This window comes from Brassica rapa, chromosome A02 (genome assembly GCF_000309985.2).
Source record: "Brassica rapa cultivar Chiifu-401-42 chromosome A02, CAAS_Brap_v3.01, whole genome shotgun sequence".
NCBI classification, from domain to species: Eukaryota; Viridiplantae; Streptophyta; class Magnoliopsida; order Brassicales; family Brassicaceae; genus Brassica; species Brassica rapa.
Window position 1 is genome coordinate 17,420,178 of NC_024796.2, and position 18,317 is coordinate 17,438,494.

The following is an 18,317-nucleotide window of genomic DNA, read 5'->3' on the forward strand; positions in this document are numbered from 1 at the left end:
CCTATGCAATTTTGATAAGGAACAAATTGAACAAAAATTCATATTTTTTTATTTTTTAAATTCCTCAAATGAAATTGTATTTTTTATTTTGTTCATTTTTTTCATTCTTCTAGTGGTGACCAACTGAAACTATGGTGTTTCACGGATTAAACTTAAACTGATTTAAAGTAAAAGCATGAAAATTTGTTTTCAACTCAGTCACAAGTTAAGTTATTATTATGATTTTAAATAGTTAAATCAAACATCAAATTATTTATATATGCCAAAAAAACGTTCATCAAACTTTGTACTTATTATTGTGTTAAAAAGTTTTAAAACACTCATATATTAGAAATAGTTTAGAAAATATCTTTATAAAAATATTTTTGAGTAATATTTAATTATAAACTGTTTTATATCTTAGTTTTTTTTACTTTATAATAAAGATATTGTTTTCAGATAGCAACACAATATATATATAAGAATTCTCTTAATTTTTAAATATATATTCACAATTTTATTATATTAGTTTATAATTAATTATTTAATATAACATATAAATTTAATATTATTAAAATAAAATGCGTGTTTTATTATATATAAAATTCATTAAGGGTTTTGTGAAAATTAATAAATACTCAGTTAAAAACTAATAATAAATCAGTGACCTATATAATAGCTTAAACCTAATAAAATATGACAAATAAGAAAATAAGAATTTTTATATAACATATAGATTTAAATATTATTAAATCAAAATTCCTTTTTAGTTATATATAAAATTCATTACAGATATTTTTTTTTAATTAATAAATTAGTGATTCAGCTAAAAATTATTAATAAATCAATAACTAAGTTAAAACCTAATAAAAACATGACAAATAAGCAAAATTGACTAAAATCATGGAAAACATGACAAATAAGAAAAATCAAAATAATTATATATCTAATTACATATTTTATAATTATATTATTTAAATTAATAAATTATGAACCCAACTAAAAACTATTAATAAATTAATGACTCAGCTTAAAACTAATTAAAACATGACAAATAAAGAAAATTACCTAAAATCATGGAAATCATGACAAATAAGTTAAATCACTTCATAAATAATAGTATAGATAGATAGTTAGATTATTGATGGATCACGAGAGATTGATTCTTTCTCTCGGAGGATGTCTGATGTGGTTCTTGTGCTACCGTACGAGGAATGCAGTTCAAAGAAACATGTTATTTTACTGAGATAGCAAACACTCTACTATATATATGGATATATGCCTGTCTGTATATGAATTTACAGTTTGGTGACACCAGTTTTGGAAGTTTTATATGATCACCGATAGAATCAAGATGGACATCTTTGTTTGTCAAGTACAAGCTCTGCTCAATCTTTATATGAAAAAGTGGAAACTTTTTTCAAGGTATTGAAATGATTCAACTTGTTTATAGTCATTTAAATTAAGACAGTGTTATAAGAGAGCATTTAACCTTGATAACCATAGACCGAAACTAAGATAATACTGAGGCAATACATGGATGATGGATACTTTGCAAAACCGGAACCATGACCGGTTTAAACAAATTTTAAGGAACAAAAAAAGATGATTCAAAATCCAAATACAAGAAGGAAATAAAGCTAGATCATGCAACAACAATGGAACCAGCTTATACGACTTTTAAACCCTTAAAACTACCAGTTTAGTAGAACACTTATAATGGCTAATGTTGAAAATCCGAAATGAACTTAGTAAGGAACAAAAAAATACAGAGGATGATTAGATTTTTCAAGTTAAATTGACGTTAATATCAGAAGACTTGTTTCTTGGATCACAAAAAAAAGGTTGATTGTATATATCTTTTTTTTTCTAGAATTTAGTTTGGATTCTCTTTTTAGATTTCAATTATAAACATAGTCACTATATCTACTATTTTAGTTTTATGTGAACAGACCAAAATCTTAAATGAAAATATCATTTGAGAAAAAAACTGCCTCAAATATTGTCAAAAGAAAAAAATTGCCTTAGGCCCCTGAAAACGTTCTCACGACACTGATCGGAAGAGACGAGACCGAATATATTGTCTGGTCATCAGCTGTACTAGAGATGGGAATCGACGCGGTTGGGCTCGACAACATGAAATCATGTCTGTTCTTTTTCGGTTAATGATCTTCCTGATCTTTTCCTGCTATGAAACTTCCTACAACCACCTGTTTGATTCAACAAACACATGAAACTTAAGTCTCCGGTTAAAGACAGCTGTAGCTCTTTGGACCGGAAATATCAGAAAATGGTTAACCTGAACCGGACTTGCGGCTACTAGTAAACCGGCAACACCACCGCCTACTACGCGCCCGTCAGGACTTGCTAAAGAAATGCTCATTCCTCCTGTTCTACTCCGAGTTCCGCCTATGTCATTAGGCATGAATGAACCGGACAATGATAATATCTCAAAGCGACCCTGAAAACACACAATAAACCATAAAAAAAATTCATCTTATACATCATCAACAACAAAATTGATCGATGAGATCTCAAAATCACATACTTCGTATGTTAATGTACCGCCGGATGAATCATGCTGACGAAGTGTTACACTTGAAATGACACCGTTTGCTGATAGAACACAAATGGCACGCGGTCCTTGTTGAGAAAACGATATTATCTTCATCGTTACATCCTAATTGAACCATCACTCATATCTCGGTATAAAGATTATAAAAAGAACTAAGAGAACCGATCCAAGAAAAATTCCGATGAGTTTACCTCACCGGCGTTGACCGCAATTACATGTGGTGTGAAATTACCACCGACGGAGCAAGGAACCCATTCACCTACACAAAACACAACCACAAGAGCATTTATACTCATTGATATTATGTTTTCAGTTCTTTTATGTAACCGAATTCTGTCGCTAGAATATAAATTAGAAACCTCTAAATGCACCTTAACGTCTAAATGTGTTACTAAATTAAGCTTAATGTTTTATGTTTTCAGTTTTTCATAAGGCAGATAGTATTGTCGGTTGTCGAATCGTCTATGTAATCTTTCTTATATCATAATTGTAAGATCATAATAAATCAGCGTTAAAAAAAAAAATAAGCTTAATGTTACATTAAAGAAGTGACAGTCAAGAACATGACTTATATATATGTGTACTTATAGCCCATGGGACACATCCATAAGCATGTACAAATTAAACACCGATACAAAAGAAAGAGGGGATATATTTCTAAGTTAAGGGGCCCCACTTTAAAAGCATGCATGAAGTTCTACGAAACTAGATTCCGACAAAAACTTTTTTTGTTGAAACTCAATAGAAACAGAGAAGAAAATAGAAAAGATTTACCCAAATTCTCGACTTGGTGATGAAACTTTGTTCTGTTAAAAGAGTTTGTTGGTTTCATTTTGCTGCGTTTTTCAGAGGCGGAGAAATCGATGACGTGTGAACTCGCCGGAAGAGGATGCGAGGGTGCCGGCGCCGATGAGATTGGCTTAGGAGATAACGCCACAACTGCTCCCTCTGGACCGTACTTCCTAGGTCGTCCACGTTTCTTCTTCATCGGTACGCCGGAGATACCTTCCATCATCGTCGTCGCCGCCATAGAAATTTGCGGCGGCGGAGCTACTATGGCGAGCTGGTTCGTGTGATGGGACTGTGGTAGTGGAGGAGCGACGCATTTAGGTGATGGATTTGAGCTTTCTGATCTCGCAGCTATGTGAAAATCTGACGGCGAGTCGGATCCCACAACCGTGATACCGCCGCCGTTACCGGCCGTTGATCTAACTTCGCCGGTAGACTCCATCTCTAAAACCATTAGCTTTTCCTTTTTATTCTGTTTTTCATTAATTCATTTAAATTTCGGGGTTTGATTAAAGATACTCAAACACGAGATTAAGAACAGAAAGAAATTTAATTAACAAAGAAATATAATTAAGATCTAAAACAAAAAAATCATACTGAAAATGTAAATATTAAGGAGATATGTTTTAAGGGAAGAAATATATGGCAAAGAACAGAACACACCTTGAAAATTAGTTAAAAATTTGAGAGGAAGCTGGGGAAAATAGATTTATTTATGCTTTGTGATTTACATGAGAAAAATATAGAAAACTTCTCCAGAATAACCATTTTTTTAAGTTTTTGTCACAAAAATAATACTCATTGAAGAAAAACACCAAAATAAGTTTTATAAAAAAATATTTTTTTTATTTTAGGATTAACTATTCTAGACTTAAAATTTAGAGTTAAAAAGTGAGATTTTGGAGTTAGGGCTTCAAAATTGTTTTAAAAAAAATATTAAAATTTTCAAAATAAAAAAACTATTTTAACCATTTTTTAAGGCTATTTTATGATAAAAAACTTAAAATGACTATTTGAGATAATTGACCAAAAATATATATATAAATTGTGTGTTTTTGATTTTGGAAATATCGAAATAAAATAATACTGTTTTCTCTTTTTTTTTCTAATGGGTTTTCAATTTTTCATTTATATTGTAAGGTGTGTTTCAGCTAATTTACACTGTAACTTTTTCCATGTCTTCCCATTTTATTTTAATCTTGAATAAATAAAATAATGGTGATAATGAAATGTAGAATTGCGTGTTATATGTGTTATATTAACTTTTTTTGGAATATATAGATATTCGTGTTTGTAGCTGGATCCGACGGGAGGGGATTAATAAATAGAAAAGTTAGTAAACTAATAAACAGTATAGTGGACAAAAATAACGTAGTATACAAAATTCATTTATTTTAAATAAAGAAACATTTTGTAAAAGGCGAACATGGCGTGCCTACAATTTTTCTTGCCGTCAGTTATCTATTTTATTTCTAAATAATAATTTTTCCAATTGAAAATAAAATTTCCTTAATTAATAATAATCGGGGTTGGAGTAAAGGAGAAGTAAAACTAGGCTGCTAAAATAATGAATAAATAAATAATACAGGAAATTATTTCATTTTAACTAACGCTAACAATTAAAGAAAGATTTTTTAACAAAAAAAAAATTTTAAGAAAGCTAAAGGCAAGAATGACAATTACATGGGGCCAGCATAAACGTATCAAGCGTCATAAAACTATATATATATATATGTAAATATTAAAGTCAGCCCAGATATACTTTAGTTGTTATCAAGATTATTATTTTTTATATGATTTGTGGTTTGTGTTCTAGGTTTACATTTTTTAAAAATGTATATGAGACATAATATTTTCTTAATTTAAAATTAACCAAAAAACTAAATACAAAATTAATTTCCTATCATTCTGTATTAAAGTTTTGGTGAAATTACAACAAGTTAAATTAGAAATATGAATCAATCATGAATTGTAGAAATATTTTAAACTTAATTTTGTTGGGACCACGAAGAAGCATTAAGTCTTACCAATAGAAATGCACATCTAATTCAGAAAATAAGAGTAATTAAACAAAGCGTCATGGCGTATAGATAAGAACGAACCATTTTAATCACCGTATATATATATATATATGTATATTTTTTTGCCTTAATAAATGGTTTCTGCCAATAAAAATAATAGCGATGTCCTCGATGTGCATTTTCGCTCCGACTTTATTTTATTTACCTTTGAATTAATATAATGATTTCACATTACTTTTTATATGTGATTTTCTTCTTCATTAATAATTGTGGTTGGAATTCTGAACTAACAATTTCCCTTATACAGCTCACAGGAAAGATAAGTATGTATAAAATATTAAAAAGGTAAATATATTAATAGCGATTACCTATTATTTTATGCTTATTAACACCACTTGATTGGAAACCCATAGAGTTTGAATTGATCAAAAAAAAGTAAGCTTCAGCTAAGCAACTTTTCGTATCGTATCTATGTTTTTACTAAACTTATAAACCCAAGTGTTGAAAACTTTGATGGAAGCAAGGAATTTGATACTTTCAAAATTTAATTCACCTAGGGTGGGGGGAGTCATGCAGATAAAAAAATGTAACGTGCTACTCTCTATTTTCTATAAGTTTGTCAGGAAAATTTTCTACACATCTTTTGGTTCGAGTTATTATTGAATAAACCATTATTATTCTATCCGTGTGAATGGTATTTATTATTCATACCACAAAAAAAAAGGAAATATCATTATCATTGATTCATTTGGTGCTGCTGTTGATATCGCATTTTTCATTTCTGGTGAAATGGCTACAAGGAATACATAGTGTTAAATTATTTTACGCATTGTAATTAAAAAACGTATGATGGCATATTGACAATATTTGCAATGCTCATCATCTAAAGCTTTTATACAAAAATAATAAACTTCTCGGCGTGCTTTATAAAAATATACAACTGGTTATCAATTCCAATTACAAGAGTTACGCATCGAAAAAAAAAGTTACACATCACCTATTTTATTACTTTTCATTTTCCAGTTTCATTTGCTCATGTGAATTTAAATTCAGCAACCAGCAAAGGTGATTTACGGTTTATCCGCGATTACAAAATTTTGTTTTCACTGAATAATACAAGTACTGAACCAAATAATATCAAGGTTTTATAAAAACAGATAATCAAAAACTATCACATTTACATCTACCCAAACATTACACAACAAAAATGTTACTGTAACATCCTGTCCGTGGTATATAGAAAATGATTAAGAGAATTGATTTGGTTATCTATATCATCAAAGTGTACTTAACTTTTCCGTCACACATTCGTTTAGAATTCCGGAATTAATCATGGTTGAGCTGGAGTAGTATAATGATGGATGACCTATCGGAAGTGATTCACGATGCCAAATCATAAGGAAATGTCATGTAGTGATTTCAGGGTCAGTAAACAAGAAGAATGAGCTTCTCAAGAATTAACGTACCACCAATCGGATGGGATGGGCCAAAGGCCGAGTGAGCGGGCGTAGGTGACCCATTAACTGTAGGCGGCCGAGGCGTTATAATTGGTATCAGAATCGAACCCAAACAAATTTGGAATCAATGAGAAACCACACTAACATGGATAACGATCTTGGGGTGCAACGAAGGCGTTGCGTTCTTTGAGAGAAGGTGAATTGTAACATCCCGGTTTATGGTTGTGACAATTCATCCCGCTCACTCGGAACCCGGTTCACAGCCCTGCAGGGCACCGACCCTAACCTCTCACATGTGAGTCCTCACTGACTCTCCCATGTAGGTTATTTGATGCGCTTGGCGTTACTCGAACCCAAGACCTCTCCCTTTAAGAACACTCCAATAGGATGAGTTGTCACCAATTGATCTAACCTACATGGGGGAGTCAGTGAGGGCTCATAATTGAGGGGTTGGGGTCGATGTCCTGCATGGCCAGCCTGGGGTTCACGGGACAGGTAGTTCCCACCGGGCAGATTGTTAAAATAAAAGTCGACTTTTTATGTTACAACCCATCCCGCTTACTCGGAACCCTGCTCACAGCCCTGCAGGGCACCGACCCTTAACCCCTCACATGTCAGTCCTCATTGACTTCCCCATGTAGGTTAGATCAATTGGTGACAACTCATCTTATTGGAATGTTGTTAAAGGTTGGGGTCTGGGGTTCGAGTAATGCCAAGCGCATCAATGACTTACATGTATGGCCGGGAGGGGTGCACATGAGAGGGGCTAGGGTCGGTGCCCTGCAAGGCTGTGAGCCGGGTTCCGAGTGAGTGGAATGGGTTGTCACAGTGGTATACGGAAAAGACTTAAGAAAATTGATTTGGCTACCTATGTCACCAAAGTGCACTTACCTTTTCGGACACACATCTGTTTAGAACTCCAGAGTTAAGCGTTCTTGAGTTGGAGTAGTAGAAGGATGAGTGACCTATCGGGAAGTGATTCGCGATATCGTGCGAGCGAGACCAAAGTACGGGAAAATGTCATTTGGTGCTTGTAGGATCAGTAAATAAAAAAATGATCCTCTTAAGAATTAAAGCAACGCATCGTCGGATGGGATGGAGGCCACAGACCGAGTGAGTGGATGTGTGGTGGCCCATTACCCGTGGGTGGCCGGGATGTTATAATTACATTCAGATTTAGAAAGATCTTTTGGCCAAATAGGGTAACCAGTAGCTACATAGGATTGTCTACAATCCTCCCTTGTAACACTTGAAGCAACTAAATGAGCACCAAGATTAGAATTGTTGAATTCATGCTTCAATCTCCAAAAGAAAATTATGTCTAACAAAGAAGTGAGGCAACGCAAGACTCCTTTAAAGCAGGCCACTCAGGAGTCCAATAAGATTCTTGGCTTCAGCAACAAAACATCACACGAGGGAGTTGAGACTATACATACTTTCAGTGGCCCAGTTCTAAATTTCAAGTGAAGCTTCGTTTAGTCTATGGAAACCAAAAAAGAAATACTTTCCACTATGGAGAAGAACTTTCCCATTTTTGTTTCTTAGAACCCAAACAGATCCAACAACTTCTGAAGATTTGTCTAATGAGGAACCAATATTATTACATTTTAACCAGCTTTGAGGAAGAGGCATCCAAGCATTAATATGGCAATAAAAACTGTTAACAATTCTCAAATCTTGTTGACAATCAGCACAATTCACTTAAAACCAACGGTTTAAGTCAATTATAGCTTTCCTAACAGTATCAGTTACACCGAAAGCCATTTCCTTCAAAGATGAAGTTGTTATAGATTTTCCAGAGCAATCAAGGGAAAACACGGGTAATCTGAACTTGAACTATGGAGTTCTTGATGTTTTGAGTCAAAAAGAAGATATTATAGAAGAGAGAATTGCTTTAAAAGCTATATCTTGGAACATGTGAAAAAAATATGATTAATAGATTCACCCTCCATTTTACAAACCTAGCATCTAGAATCAATATATAAAGCTATAGAAGAAATTCTATCTGCCAAAGAAAGAGCACCACTCGAAACTGTTCAAAGATTTTTTTAAATTTTTGTTGGAAGTCTGAAACTTCCGCATCCTGGGGTTTAGGATGTATATGGATGGTAGAGATGAAGCCACTGCAATCTCATCAGGTTTAGATAAATTGAAACCCAACCAATAACCTGATTTAACCTAATAATCCCCAAAATTTGTTATGATCCCAAATCCATAAATCATCTTCTTCAAAAACTAGTTTTATTTTGAGAATCAATCATGCTAGGGTAAATTTTGTGCAGATTCTTTGTATACTACATAGAAAAAAAATAAGCAGTAAAAGACAAGATTCAAGGATCAAATATCGATTTTAGTGATCAAGACATTCGAGAGTACAAGTTAACCAAACCCTAATTATAGCCGTCTAAATCTATATTTGAAACTTTGAATAGTCTATCCACTGTTCTAGGTTTTGAAACTCCTTTTATAGGTTGTATTTAGTCGAGAATTAAGATAGATTCTTTCATATCCTGAAATATGGAAAGAACTCTTTTTAGTAAACGTTTTCATTTTACAGGGAAATAGAAGAAAACAAGAGAAGTAGCCAACAACCTACTCCTTAGCAGAAAAAATGACGTCATGGATTAATTATCCCCAACAAACTCCACACCATGGAAATAAAAGATCATTGAGCTTATCCATATCCCACCATTTTGATGCATGATCAATTATGTTATACTCAGTCTCAAAGGAGGACGAGAGATGTGACCATCATGCAACCATTTTCCAGTCCATATTCTTCACTTTGACTGTTTTTAATGCAAGATTTGGATTGACAAGACCTGATTATCTAGATCATAAGATAATTGGTAGAAGCTAAAGCATTATTGATTGACTGAAATCATCTTTGATTAACTAAATAACTATTCACAAAGAAATTTGCTTTAGGGGTTTATTGAACATATAAAACCTGATCTTAGTGAACATAACATATCCAACCTGATCTTAGTGAACATAACATTACATCAAACACCATATTGAGAAAACAAGTTTGTGAAGGTTTTCTTGTTATTCATCGTTGGGTCAGTGACAAGTGTATATACATAGAGAACTTCGTAAAACAGTTGGAAGACCATAAGAAACATACTATGTAAATATATGAATCAACTTTGCTATCGACATAATTATATATTCCAAGGATATGGATTATCCTTAACATACCATCTGAGCAACTGTCTAGCTTACTCTTTTTCTATTACAATTGTCTCTAAAACGTGAGTTTTGTAGAGTTAAATAATGTTGTACAGCTTCAAAGAAACCTCCATTACAAAGAAAACGTACAAGCATCAAGGAACAAACTAAATATAACTAACCTTGGTGTTGTGTGTTCCAATTAGTTACATGCACTTATAAAATCCATATCCCACAAAAATACAACTCACAAATATAACAGAAGAAGAGATTTCATCGCACACTCACAAGGACTCGTTAGTAAAAGGGATCTCTTGGAACTTGAACGAAGCATTACCCGCATTCTCGCGTTCAAACCTGAACACATCCTCGTCATCCGCCAATGGCATCACTTGTCTGTCACCGACCTGTCGCGGTGGCAATGCCTCGCGAAGCTGTGAAAACTCCATCGAATCTAGCGTTTCGTTACTAAACAGCAAGTGGGTGCTGCTCCTGGGAGGTGAGGAGAATGCAGCGGTGGCGGAGGAATCCCAGAGAATGACGTGGAGGACGATGGAAACCTTTGCGTGACGGTGAAGCGACAGTTTCTGGCTGAGCGAAACGGTGTCGTAGCAGCGAATGGCTCCTGTGGATGAAACCATCCACGGCAATACCTTCTGGCTACCGACACGTGAAACCACCAGACGACGCGAAGCTTTGGCTGCGTCTCTGTATAATGAGCTCAGGCCGGATCTTGCAGCTGGTGCACTCTCGTCGTCGTGGTCGGTCACTGACGAAACATAAATGAAACCCTGTCCAAGATATATATTTCATTTCAAAATTCAAAGTGTTATAGGAGCATTTTCAGACACATGATTTGAAACCTAGTCCATTAGTGATACATACCTCTTCAGTGCGGCTGATGGAGAACCCTAGTTTGGTGTCATCATCTCTTAGTTTGATTTCGATTGGCAACTCAACGCCAAGAGGAGCATACCAAAGCCGAACTGCTCTAACCACACCTATATCAACTCCATGATAATCCTCAAACCCATATAGACTGGCGTTTGCAAGATTCGATAGGTCAGAAAGCGATGTCGTATTAACTGTCGCCGAGGCGGTTTCTCCAGATATCTTTACCATGTAACGAAAATTAATAATCATTTCTATATTCAAACTACCTACACACAAGGTATAGACATCTGACCTTGGTAAGCAAAGATTCAGTCTGAATATTCATGAAGACGATAGGAACGCCATTGGCTTGTGAACAACTTAGCCAAGCATTTGCACGAGCAAGTGTGTCTTCCAAGTCGTTATACCGAGAACCGGCCCTTCCATAAGCTAAATTTTGTTTTTAAAATTGTTAATATTCACGTATATGATATATGTATATAAAATTTAATTGAATTTTTACCCCCCAAAAAAAGTTTAATTGAATGAATCCATCACTAATAATTTCAACAGTGTTAATTACCAGATGCTAAAATTTTGTTTATAAATTGTTAATTTTCACCACTTACATATGATATATGCAGGGGATATATGTATACATAGTTTAGTTGAATATAATGATTATATGACTAAACAATTTCGGTATTGTTACTTACCAGAAGCTTTGGGAAGGAAAAGAATGGAGAGGAAGTTGCTTGAGCCGGAGATTGGCAAGGCTTCTTGCATTCGTCTTTCCCATGGATATGAAACGTAACCATCTTGAAGCTTTGCTCTCACCAATGCTTCCACCATTCTTGATCCTCTTGATGCTGCATATCATTTTAACCAAAAAATAGTGAAATAGTCTAGATTTTTTTTCCAACTCTATGTAAAATTATTATTTTTATTTCCAGCTTTATACATTCTAATTAAAATTCAACATACTGTAAATCTTACTTAAATTATTAGGTTAACGTGGTTACATTTGATATTGCAAATTTGTGAAAAATCCAAAAGATACAACTTCAAAATACAGAGAAAAGTATGTCTTCTATTGGATGTCCGAGACGAAACATTCTTAGTTAACTAATTAGTGTTTATAATATCATCAATAATAAAGTGTACATATAAATGGGTGTCTTCCAAGAAAAACATAACTGTGTCAAATTTCTAGAATATTACCATAAATGGGTTTTTTTTTTTTTTTGAGAAAAGGCTTTACCATAAAGAGTTCTTAGATTGTAGTTAATCTTAAGTAGTAGTAATCAATATGTATAAAACAAATTGAAATATTTTGTGACCGTTTATAACACATTGATATTTTGCAACTCAAAACATGTTTGTATGTGAAAAGATCATCTACTGAAATCAAAATTGTCCTCTTGAATATTTATAACCGTCTCTCTTATAATTAATGATAAAAATATAAGAGATATTAGGACGTATATACACCGTTTTTGCCGAAATTAAACGACTATCACCCTACGCTTTCCTTTTTTTTTAATACCACTATGCCCCTACAGCCCACCGTCTCACCCTATGGGATACACTGCTCACAATGTCAGTGGCTTTCTACAGATCAGAGTATTACACGCCATGTATCTAATTGTCATCGGAACTCGTTTATTTAAAAGAATAAAATATAAAAAATATTAGAAGAAGAAAGACATTAAAGGGCAAGCGAAAAGTCCCCTATTTCCCAATTTTAATCCACGCCGATATATTCTAGAGAACTAGATCTATACCCTTTTAGTTGTCCATAAATTAACTTCTGTCTCTGTAGAAACCATTATCTGAGATTTCAGAGATCGAAACCATGGAACTCACGCAACTACCAGAGCGGATGTTTGCAGCCGGTGAAGAACCTGTTGGGGAGAGAGTTAACACTTATCACAAACCGAAAAGGATCGAGTCCATTCTAGACGCACTAGAACCGGAGGAGGTAGATTTCATGCGGAAGACGACGTTTGGGAAAATCATTTCACAGGCAGAAAACCCGTCTTTTTCCGGTAGTTTTGGCCAGTTTGTCATTGTGCGAATTCTCCGAGTGAAGAAGAAGTATGAGATATGGTTTCTATTTGCCGGGAAGCCGATTAGGATGTCTCTGCATGAGTTCGCTCATGTCACAGGCCTTAACTGCAGGAAGATCCCGAAGAAAAACATAAAGAGGAAGAAGAATCCTATCAACGAGAAGCTCTACTGGGGTGAACTTTTTGGATCTCTCAAGTTCTGCGCCGTGGACACCGCCATAGAGATGCTGAAGAAGAGGAAAGTCAAGGACCGAGAGATGCGACTCAAGTATGCATGTTTGGCGTTCACTTCCTGTGTTCTACTACCGACTTCTCACTCTCCTCGGATCATCACTGAGCATGTGGAGATGATACGTGATTTTGATGAATTTCTTAAATATCCGTGGGGGAGAGTCACCTTTGAGATGCTTGTTACCGGAATTAAAAAAAAAAGACGAGATGTCGCTTGCTCAGTCCAGCGTCGCCTTACCTGGTTTTGTGGATGCGATCCAACTCGTATTCATTGCGGCTGTTCCTCAGATAAAAGAGGTAGTCACCCCTGTCGAGCCTGTTGTTGTGATTGACTCTGACAGCGACTCAGATTCGGGGGATAGCGAATCGCTTGCTGATAAAGTTGAAATGAGCAAGCCCCCCAATGCACCCCCTGCGAGTGTTCGATATTGTGTCAATCCCGCACATGTTAGAGACCTGCACGACGAATGCAAGGTAAGATGTTAGAGCTCACACTCAATATGTACGCACTAACAGTTTTCATTACCGCTTATGTATAGGGATAACTACTAAATTTTATTTAACGTGTTAACAAGTGCAATTAGCAAACATTATACATGGTTGGAACTTATTGATTAGCGACCACGTTTCCATTTTCTGCGTTAACTATTCTGATAGATGTTAACATAATTCGTTTCAACTACCTTTTTCTTTTATGCCATAACGACATGAACGTCCGTTTATAATAACAGTTCCCTATACTGGAGATTAATGTACAACATGTCACACTTGTGTCTGTGAACTAACATGTGTTTCTCTTATGGTTTTCTTAATTTACTCCTCTCGTCTTACTTACCGTAGGTTGAAGTTACCTCCATGCTTGTGGACGGAACCCATACAGCGGAAGAACTGACGTGGGAAGATGAGGTCGACGATGTAACAGTTGATAATCTTGTACGATCAATTGAACAAGGTCACGTGCTAACCAAGGCAATGTTCAGTGGGGGCTTATCGGCTTCTGATCTGGCACGCATGAGATCTGAGAAGAAACTAAAAGAAAAGGAACAGAAGGACAACAAAGAGAGGGAGAACCAGGCGGACTCACCAGAAGGAGAGATTGGGGAAGCTTATGACGTCAGCCACATGGCTAACCTTGTTGGTCGCATTGTAACCCCTAAGATTGAGGATGCCGTTTACAAGTTAGGCGACAAACTGGAGGAGCGCCTGGCTAAACTGATCAAAGCTGAAGTCCTAAACATGCAGGGGGCTGTTATTCAGAGTATTATTGGTTTATTAGGCAAGCCTAACCCGAGCGCGGGGGTTGCGAGTGATGAAAATGGTGGCGCTGTCGATCAAGCGCAGAATGGAAGGGGCTGTACATCGGCGGGAGCTTCATTACTAACTGCCGATGCAATAAGAAGCGAAGGACAAACCACCACAACATATGTGCCTACATCTCTCCATAACTCCACCGAACAACCACTTGTCGACCTCGCTATCAACTTGACATGACAGTTAACCATCACACATACGTCCTAACTTATTCTTTACGACCCAATAAAAAGGGTACATGGTTTTGTGATAATTAGTTGTTATCTTCATTCGTATTCCGAAAAGAAAAACATTTTCATATGTAGATCCTCAAAATGTGTATTTACCTTGTGGAGACCAGCATATATAGACTGGTGCCTATCCGAGACGAAAACGAGATCGTAACCATCAGATACAACGGATGATAGTTTCTGGAAGAACCAGCCCCACGACTGGTCATTTTCTCCATCGACTATAGCAAAAGCTATGGGAAAGATCTGATAATTGGCATCTTGTGCACTCGCACTCAGAAGACATCCATTGTATTTCCCCTTAAGGTGTGTCCCATCAACAACAATGACTTTTCGCATGTAACGATACCCCTTAGCAGAAGCACCAAAAGAGAGGAAAAGATATTTGAAGCGCTTGAGATCCTCTTCTGAAGGAGCTGTTTCGATGGCTACCACTGAACCCGGGTTTGCCACTGCCAGCTGCGACAAGTAGGCAGGCAACATTCTGTAAGAATCCGCTGTGTTTCCAAGTCCACGCTCCTTGGCTAGCTCTCTCGATTTCCAGGCCTTCCAGTAGGATATAGGTACGTGATGGTCAGTTCGCATGAACTCTCTAAGTGCACCTGGCCTTGGACCAGTACCACCACTGCCAAACTTGTTCCTCACCATTTCTCCAATTAGGTTTGAAGTCGCATGCCTCTTGAAATCACCACGCTCATCAACAGTGCAGGTATGTCCCTCATCCAGTTTCTTTATTTGGAACTGAGGACACCCCGGAAGCTTAGAGGCATACACTCTCCACTTACACTCACTCCCCCGACATATCAGCACCATTTTACCAGGCTCAGACCTACGACACAAGAACCGGAACTTGTTCGCCAAAGCGTAGAGAGACATGTGAGTCTTGAAAGCCGTACGGTCCATGAAAACCTGCCCAACAAAAAGATGCTTCTCTGCTTCCTCTTCCGAATCTGTTAAAATTCAACAATAACCGATACTAATCAATCAAAACAGCCAAGCAGAAGATTTTATAAATCTTAACAGCCAACTATCTATCAGTACTGCTAACACACATTTTTTTGGCGATTCCCATATGGTAACCGCTATGACAAAACATTTACACACCTTCATCTGTCGTGTCTGCATCTGGAATAGGATCAGGAAAGTTTGGGTTAGACATTAACGGACTACGCGGTCCGCTATTGTAGCTTCGCTTCTTCTTTTCTTCGCTTTCATTGCACACTTTCTCTTTCCCCTTCGTAATGTATTCAAGTATGGAATATGACTTTCTCCCAGGTTCGGCCTCAACTGTATCAATATAATGCAAACGCACTGTTAGCTTATACCAAATTTTCATGGAGCACCACACATAACACTCCAACCAAACATGGAAGAAACGAACTTACCAATGGCTAACGCCTTGTTTGCCACTGCAGGCGCCACAGGCAGTTCCTCTGCCAAACGGATTATCCCACTTTCGAATAGCTCATCCCCCTTCTCGCATGGGTGAGGCGAAGAAGCTGTAGAAGAGTTTGTCCCATCGCTACTGTCTATGTAACCATCAGTTGGAGGCATCCTCTCGGCTAATGCAGCATTCCCCCCCAAAGTTACATCTTCATTTGCGCAGACATTAGTTAGGAATTGCTGGCTTGCCGTGACGATGCACTGCGCCAGCATTCCTTCCCAGAACCCCGACCCATCAGCACCAGGGACACGTGATGCATTAACATTAACAGTCTTCTCGTACAGGCTAACATCAGTTCGAGGCGGGTAAGTTCGTGTGTTATCACTGGTTACACCCTTTGAGGACCCGATAACAGTGTAGTTATCACGTCTCTGGAACAGATAGCGGGCAACCACATCGTTACCGATCGTAACCATCAGCCTAGTTGCTGGCAGCTCAATCCTGATCGACATGAAGAGCTCCACATCCCCATCTTCTCTAACATCAACTGGAGGAGGTGATAGATCTCCAGGTCCCTTCATCCACTCTGGAAATTCATAGGTCAGAGTAACAGCGGTTTCCAGGCCAACACTGTAGCGTGTTCTTACAAGATCCAGGACACTTGCGTAAGTCTGGTTCTCGTGGACCATGACTTCATGTTTACGCTCTGTCGGATCTTCCAAGAACAGCCATCCACGTTGTCCGACTTCCTCCCACACACCAACAACAAGCTTCACCAACTGCCCCATTAAGTCAGATCTGCATCCATAGAAGATATTAATTCCTCAACCAAAACTGACAGCCTCATTCAACCGTCAATAAATATTTTCACAGCAATGGAGTAAATGTTAACAAATCCAGGCGGAATATTACTCATTCAATCACGCTAACAAGTAAGAAATTTAATGCTGACTAACAAAAACCAAAAAAAGTTACCTCAAACACAAGGGATAACGACTACTGTTAAAGAATCTTCGCAACTGCAGCAATCTTACTCTAACAGGTTTCGTTCTCTCTCTATCAGGTCTGCTTCACATTTATGTTTCTCCAGGACTCCATTAAATACACCAACGATAACCTTAAAGATTTGGGGATAACCTTTAAATCCAGCCATTATACGATACAAGGAGATTTCCGTTAGACAATCCTTGTTTTCCGCTGCTACTGTGCACAAAAAAGAAAAACAATTTGCATTTCAGGCGGATAATGGCCGTAAATATATGTCATAAGCGTATCTGCTCTTTGTACTTCAGAAGATCACGCCGAATCGATCCCTGTTCACCTTTTTGCCTCGACTTTTGCATACGGTAGGGGTATTTTGGGGAAGGGACACGCAAAAACGTACGGGCCGAACTAGTTGTTCTTTCAATCGGGTATTTACTTAATTCCCTTAAGGATGGGGTATATAGGCCCAATTGTCTCAAAATATAATCATATACTAAGATTTAAATACAAATATTATATGATTTGAAAAACAATAATTCCGCACGATTCCATCCAAAAAAGTACTATTAATAGCAGAACAAATTGAATTTCACCAGCTGGGAAGCACGATGTGATGCTGATGACGTTGATGATGAAGCAAAAATCAACAAGCAAGCTTGAAAAGTCAACAAAAACAGATGAAGAGTTAACTCACCTTGTATACCGAGGCAATCGGACTCAGTCCGATCCGAGAACCCGACTGTATAATTCGGGTCATCAATGGATCTAAGCATGTACTGTTTTTTACCGGCGGAATCGTTAGGAACAATACAAGCAGAGAGATCGGATAAATCGTGGGAGCCACGTCTTTTAAACAATCGAAGCTTTGGAAAAATAGCCGAACCGGGTCCTGAACCGATCCGGATTTCTTCAACTATGTCTCCGGTTTGAAGCATATCGCCGCTCCATTCGTCGCTTTTGGAGCTTCCTTTAAGACAGTCGATGGAGAGGACGACGGTGTTTCCGGGTCGGGTCGTAGATTCGGGTTGGTGGGTGCGATCCATTGGCGATGTTACTGGGTTTGCACGAGAGAGAGAGAGAGAGAGAGAGAGAGAGAAAGAGAAAGAGACGAGCTTATAAAATGTGTTTTGTTGGGAAGTGATTCGATACGCGGAATCTTTGTGAGACCATCCAAAGTCGTATTTGGCATCGAGAGATTTTATTCTTTACTAGATTATTATTATTATTATTATTAGGATTATAC

The 18,317-nt window shown here is 36.8% G+C and overlaps 2 protein-coding genes across 4 annotated transcripts; both read right to left on the reverse strand.

Moving 5' to 3' along the window:
- Window positions 1–1,610: 1,610 nt before the first annotated feature.
- Window positions 1,611–7,554, reverse strand: LOC103853493 (AT-hook motif nuclear-localized protein 1). Its single transcript, XM_033285630.1, has 5 exons — window positions 3,329–7,554; window positions 2,746–2,813; window positions 2,528–2,659; window positions 2,279–2,440; window positions 1,611–2,189 (listed from the first exon to the last, which is right to left on the reverse strand). Exons 1-5 carry the CDS (start codon window positions 3,795–3,797, stop codon window positions 2,142–2,144), a joined length of 879 nt encoding a protein of 292 aa, XP_033141521.1. The 5' UTR covers window positions 3,798–7,554; the 3' UTR covers window positions 1,611–2,141.
- A 2,508-nt stretch (window positions 7,555–10,062) lies between these two features.
- Window positions 10,063–18,267, reverse strand: LOC103853495. 3 transcript variants are annotated; one of them, XM_033285611.1, is made up of 7 exons: window positions 17,769–17,941; window positions 17,066–17,293; window positions 16,092–16,888; window positions 15,811–15,993; window positions 14,803–15,656; window positions 11,582–11,734; window positions 11,179–11,315 (listed from the first exon to the last, which is right to left on the reverse strand). In XM_033285611.1, exons 3-6 carry the CDS (start codon window positions 16,876–16,878, stop codon window positions 11,699–11,701), a joined length of 1,860 nt encoding a protein of 619 aa, XP_033141502.1. In that variant the 5' UTR covers window positions 16,879–16,888; window positions 17,066–17,293; window positions 17,769–17,941; the 3' UTR covers window positions 11,179–11,315; window positions 11,582–11,698. The 3 variants fall into 3 exon arrangements, with proteins under 3 accessions (XP_009128642.2, XP_033141502.1, XP_033141501.1); XM_033285610.1 differs by lacking the exon at window positions 11,179–11,315 and adding an exon at window positions 13,404–13,621 and having other exon boundaries at window positions 11,584–11,734; XM_009130394.3 differs by lacking the exons at window positions 14,803–15,656; window positions 15,811–15,993; window positions 16,092–16,888; window positions 17,066–17,293 and adding exons at window positions 10,063–10,783; window positions 10,878–11,105 and having other exon boundaries at window positions 17,769–18,267.
- Between the last annotated feature and the right edge of the window lie 50 nt (window positions 18,268–18,317).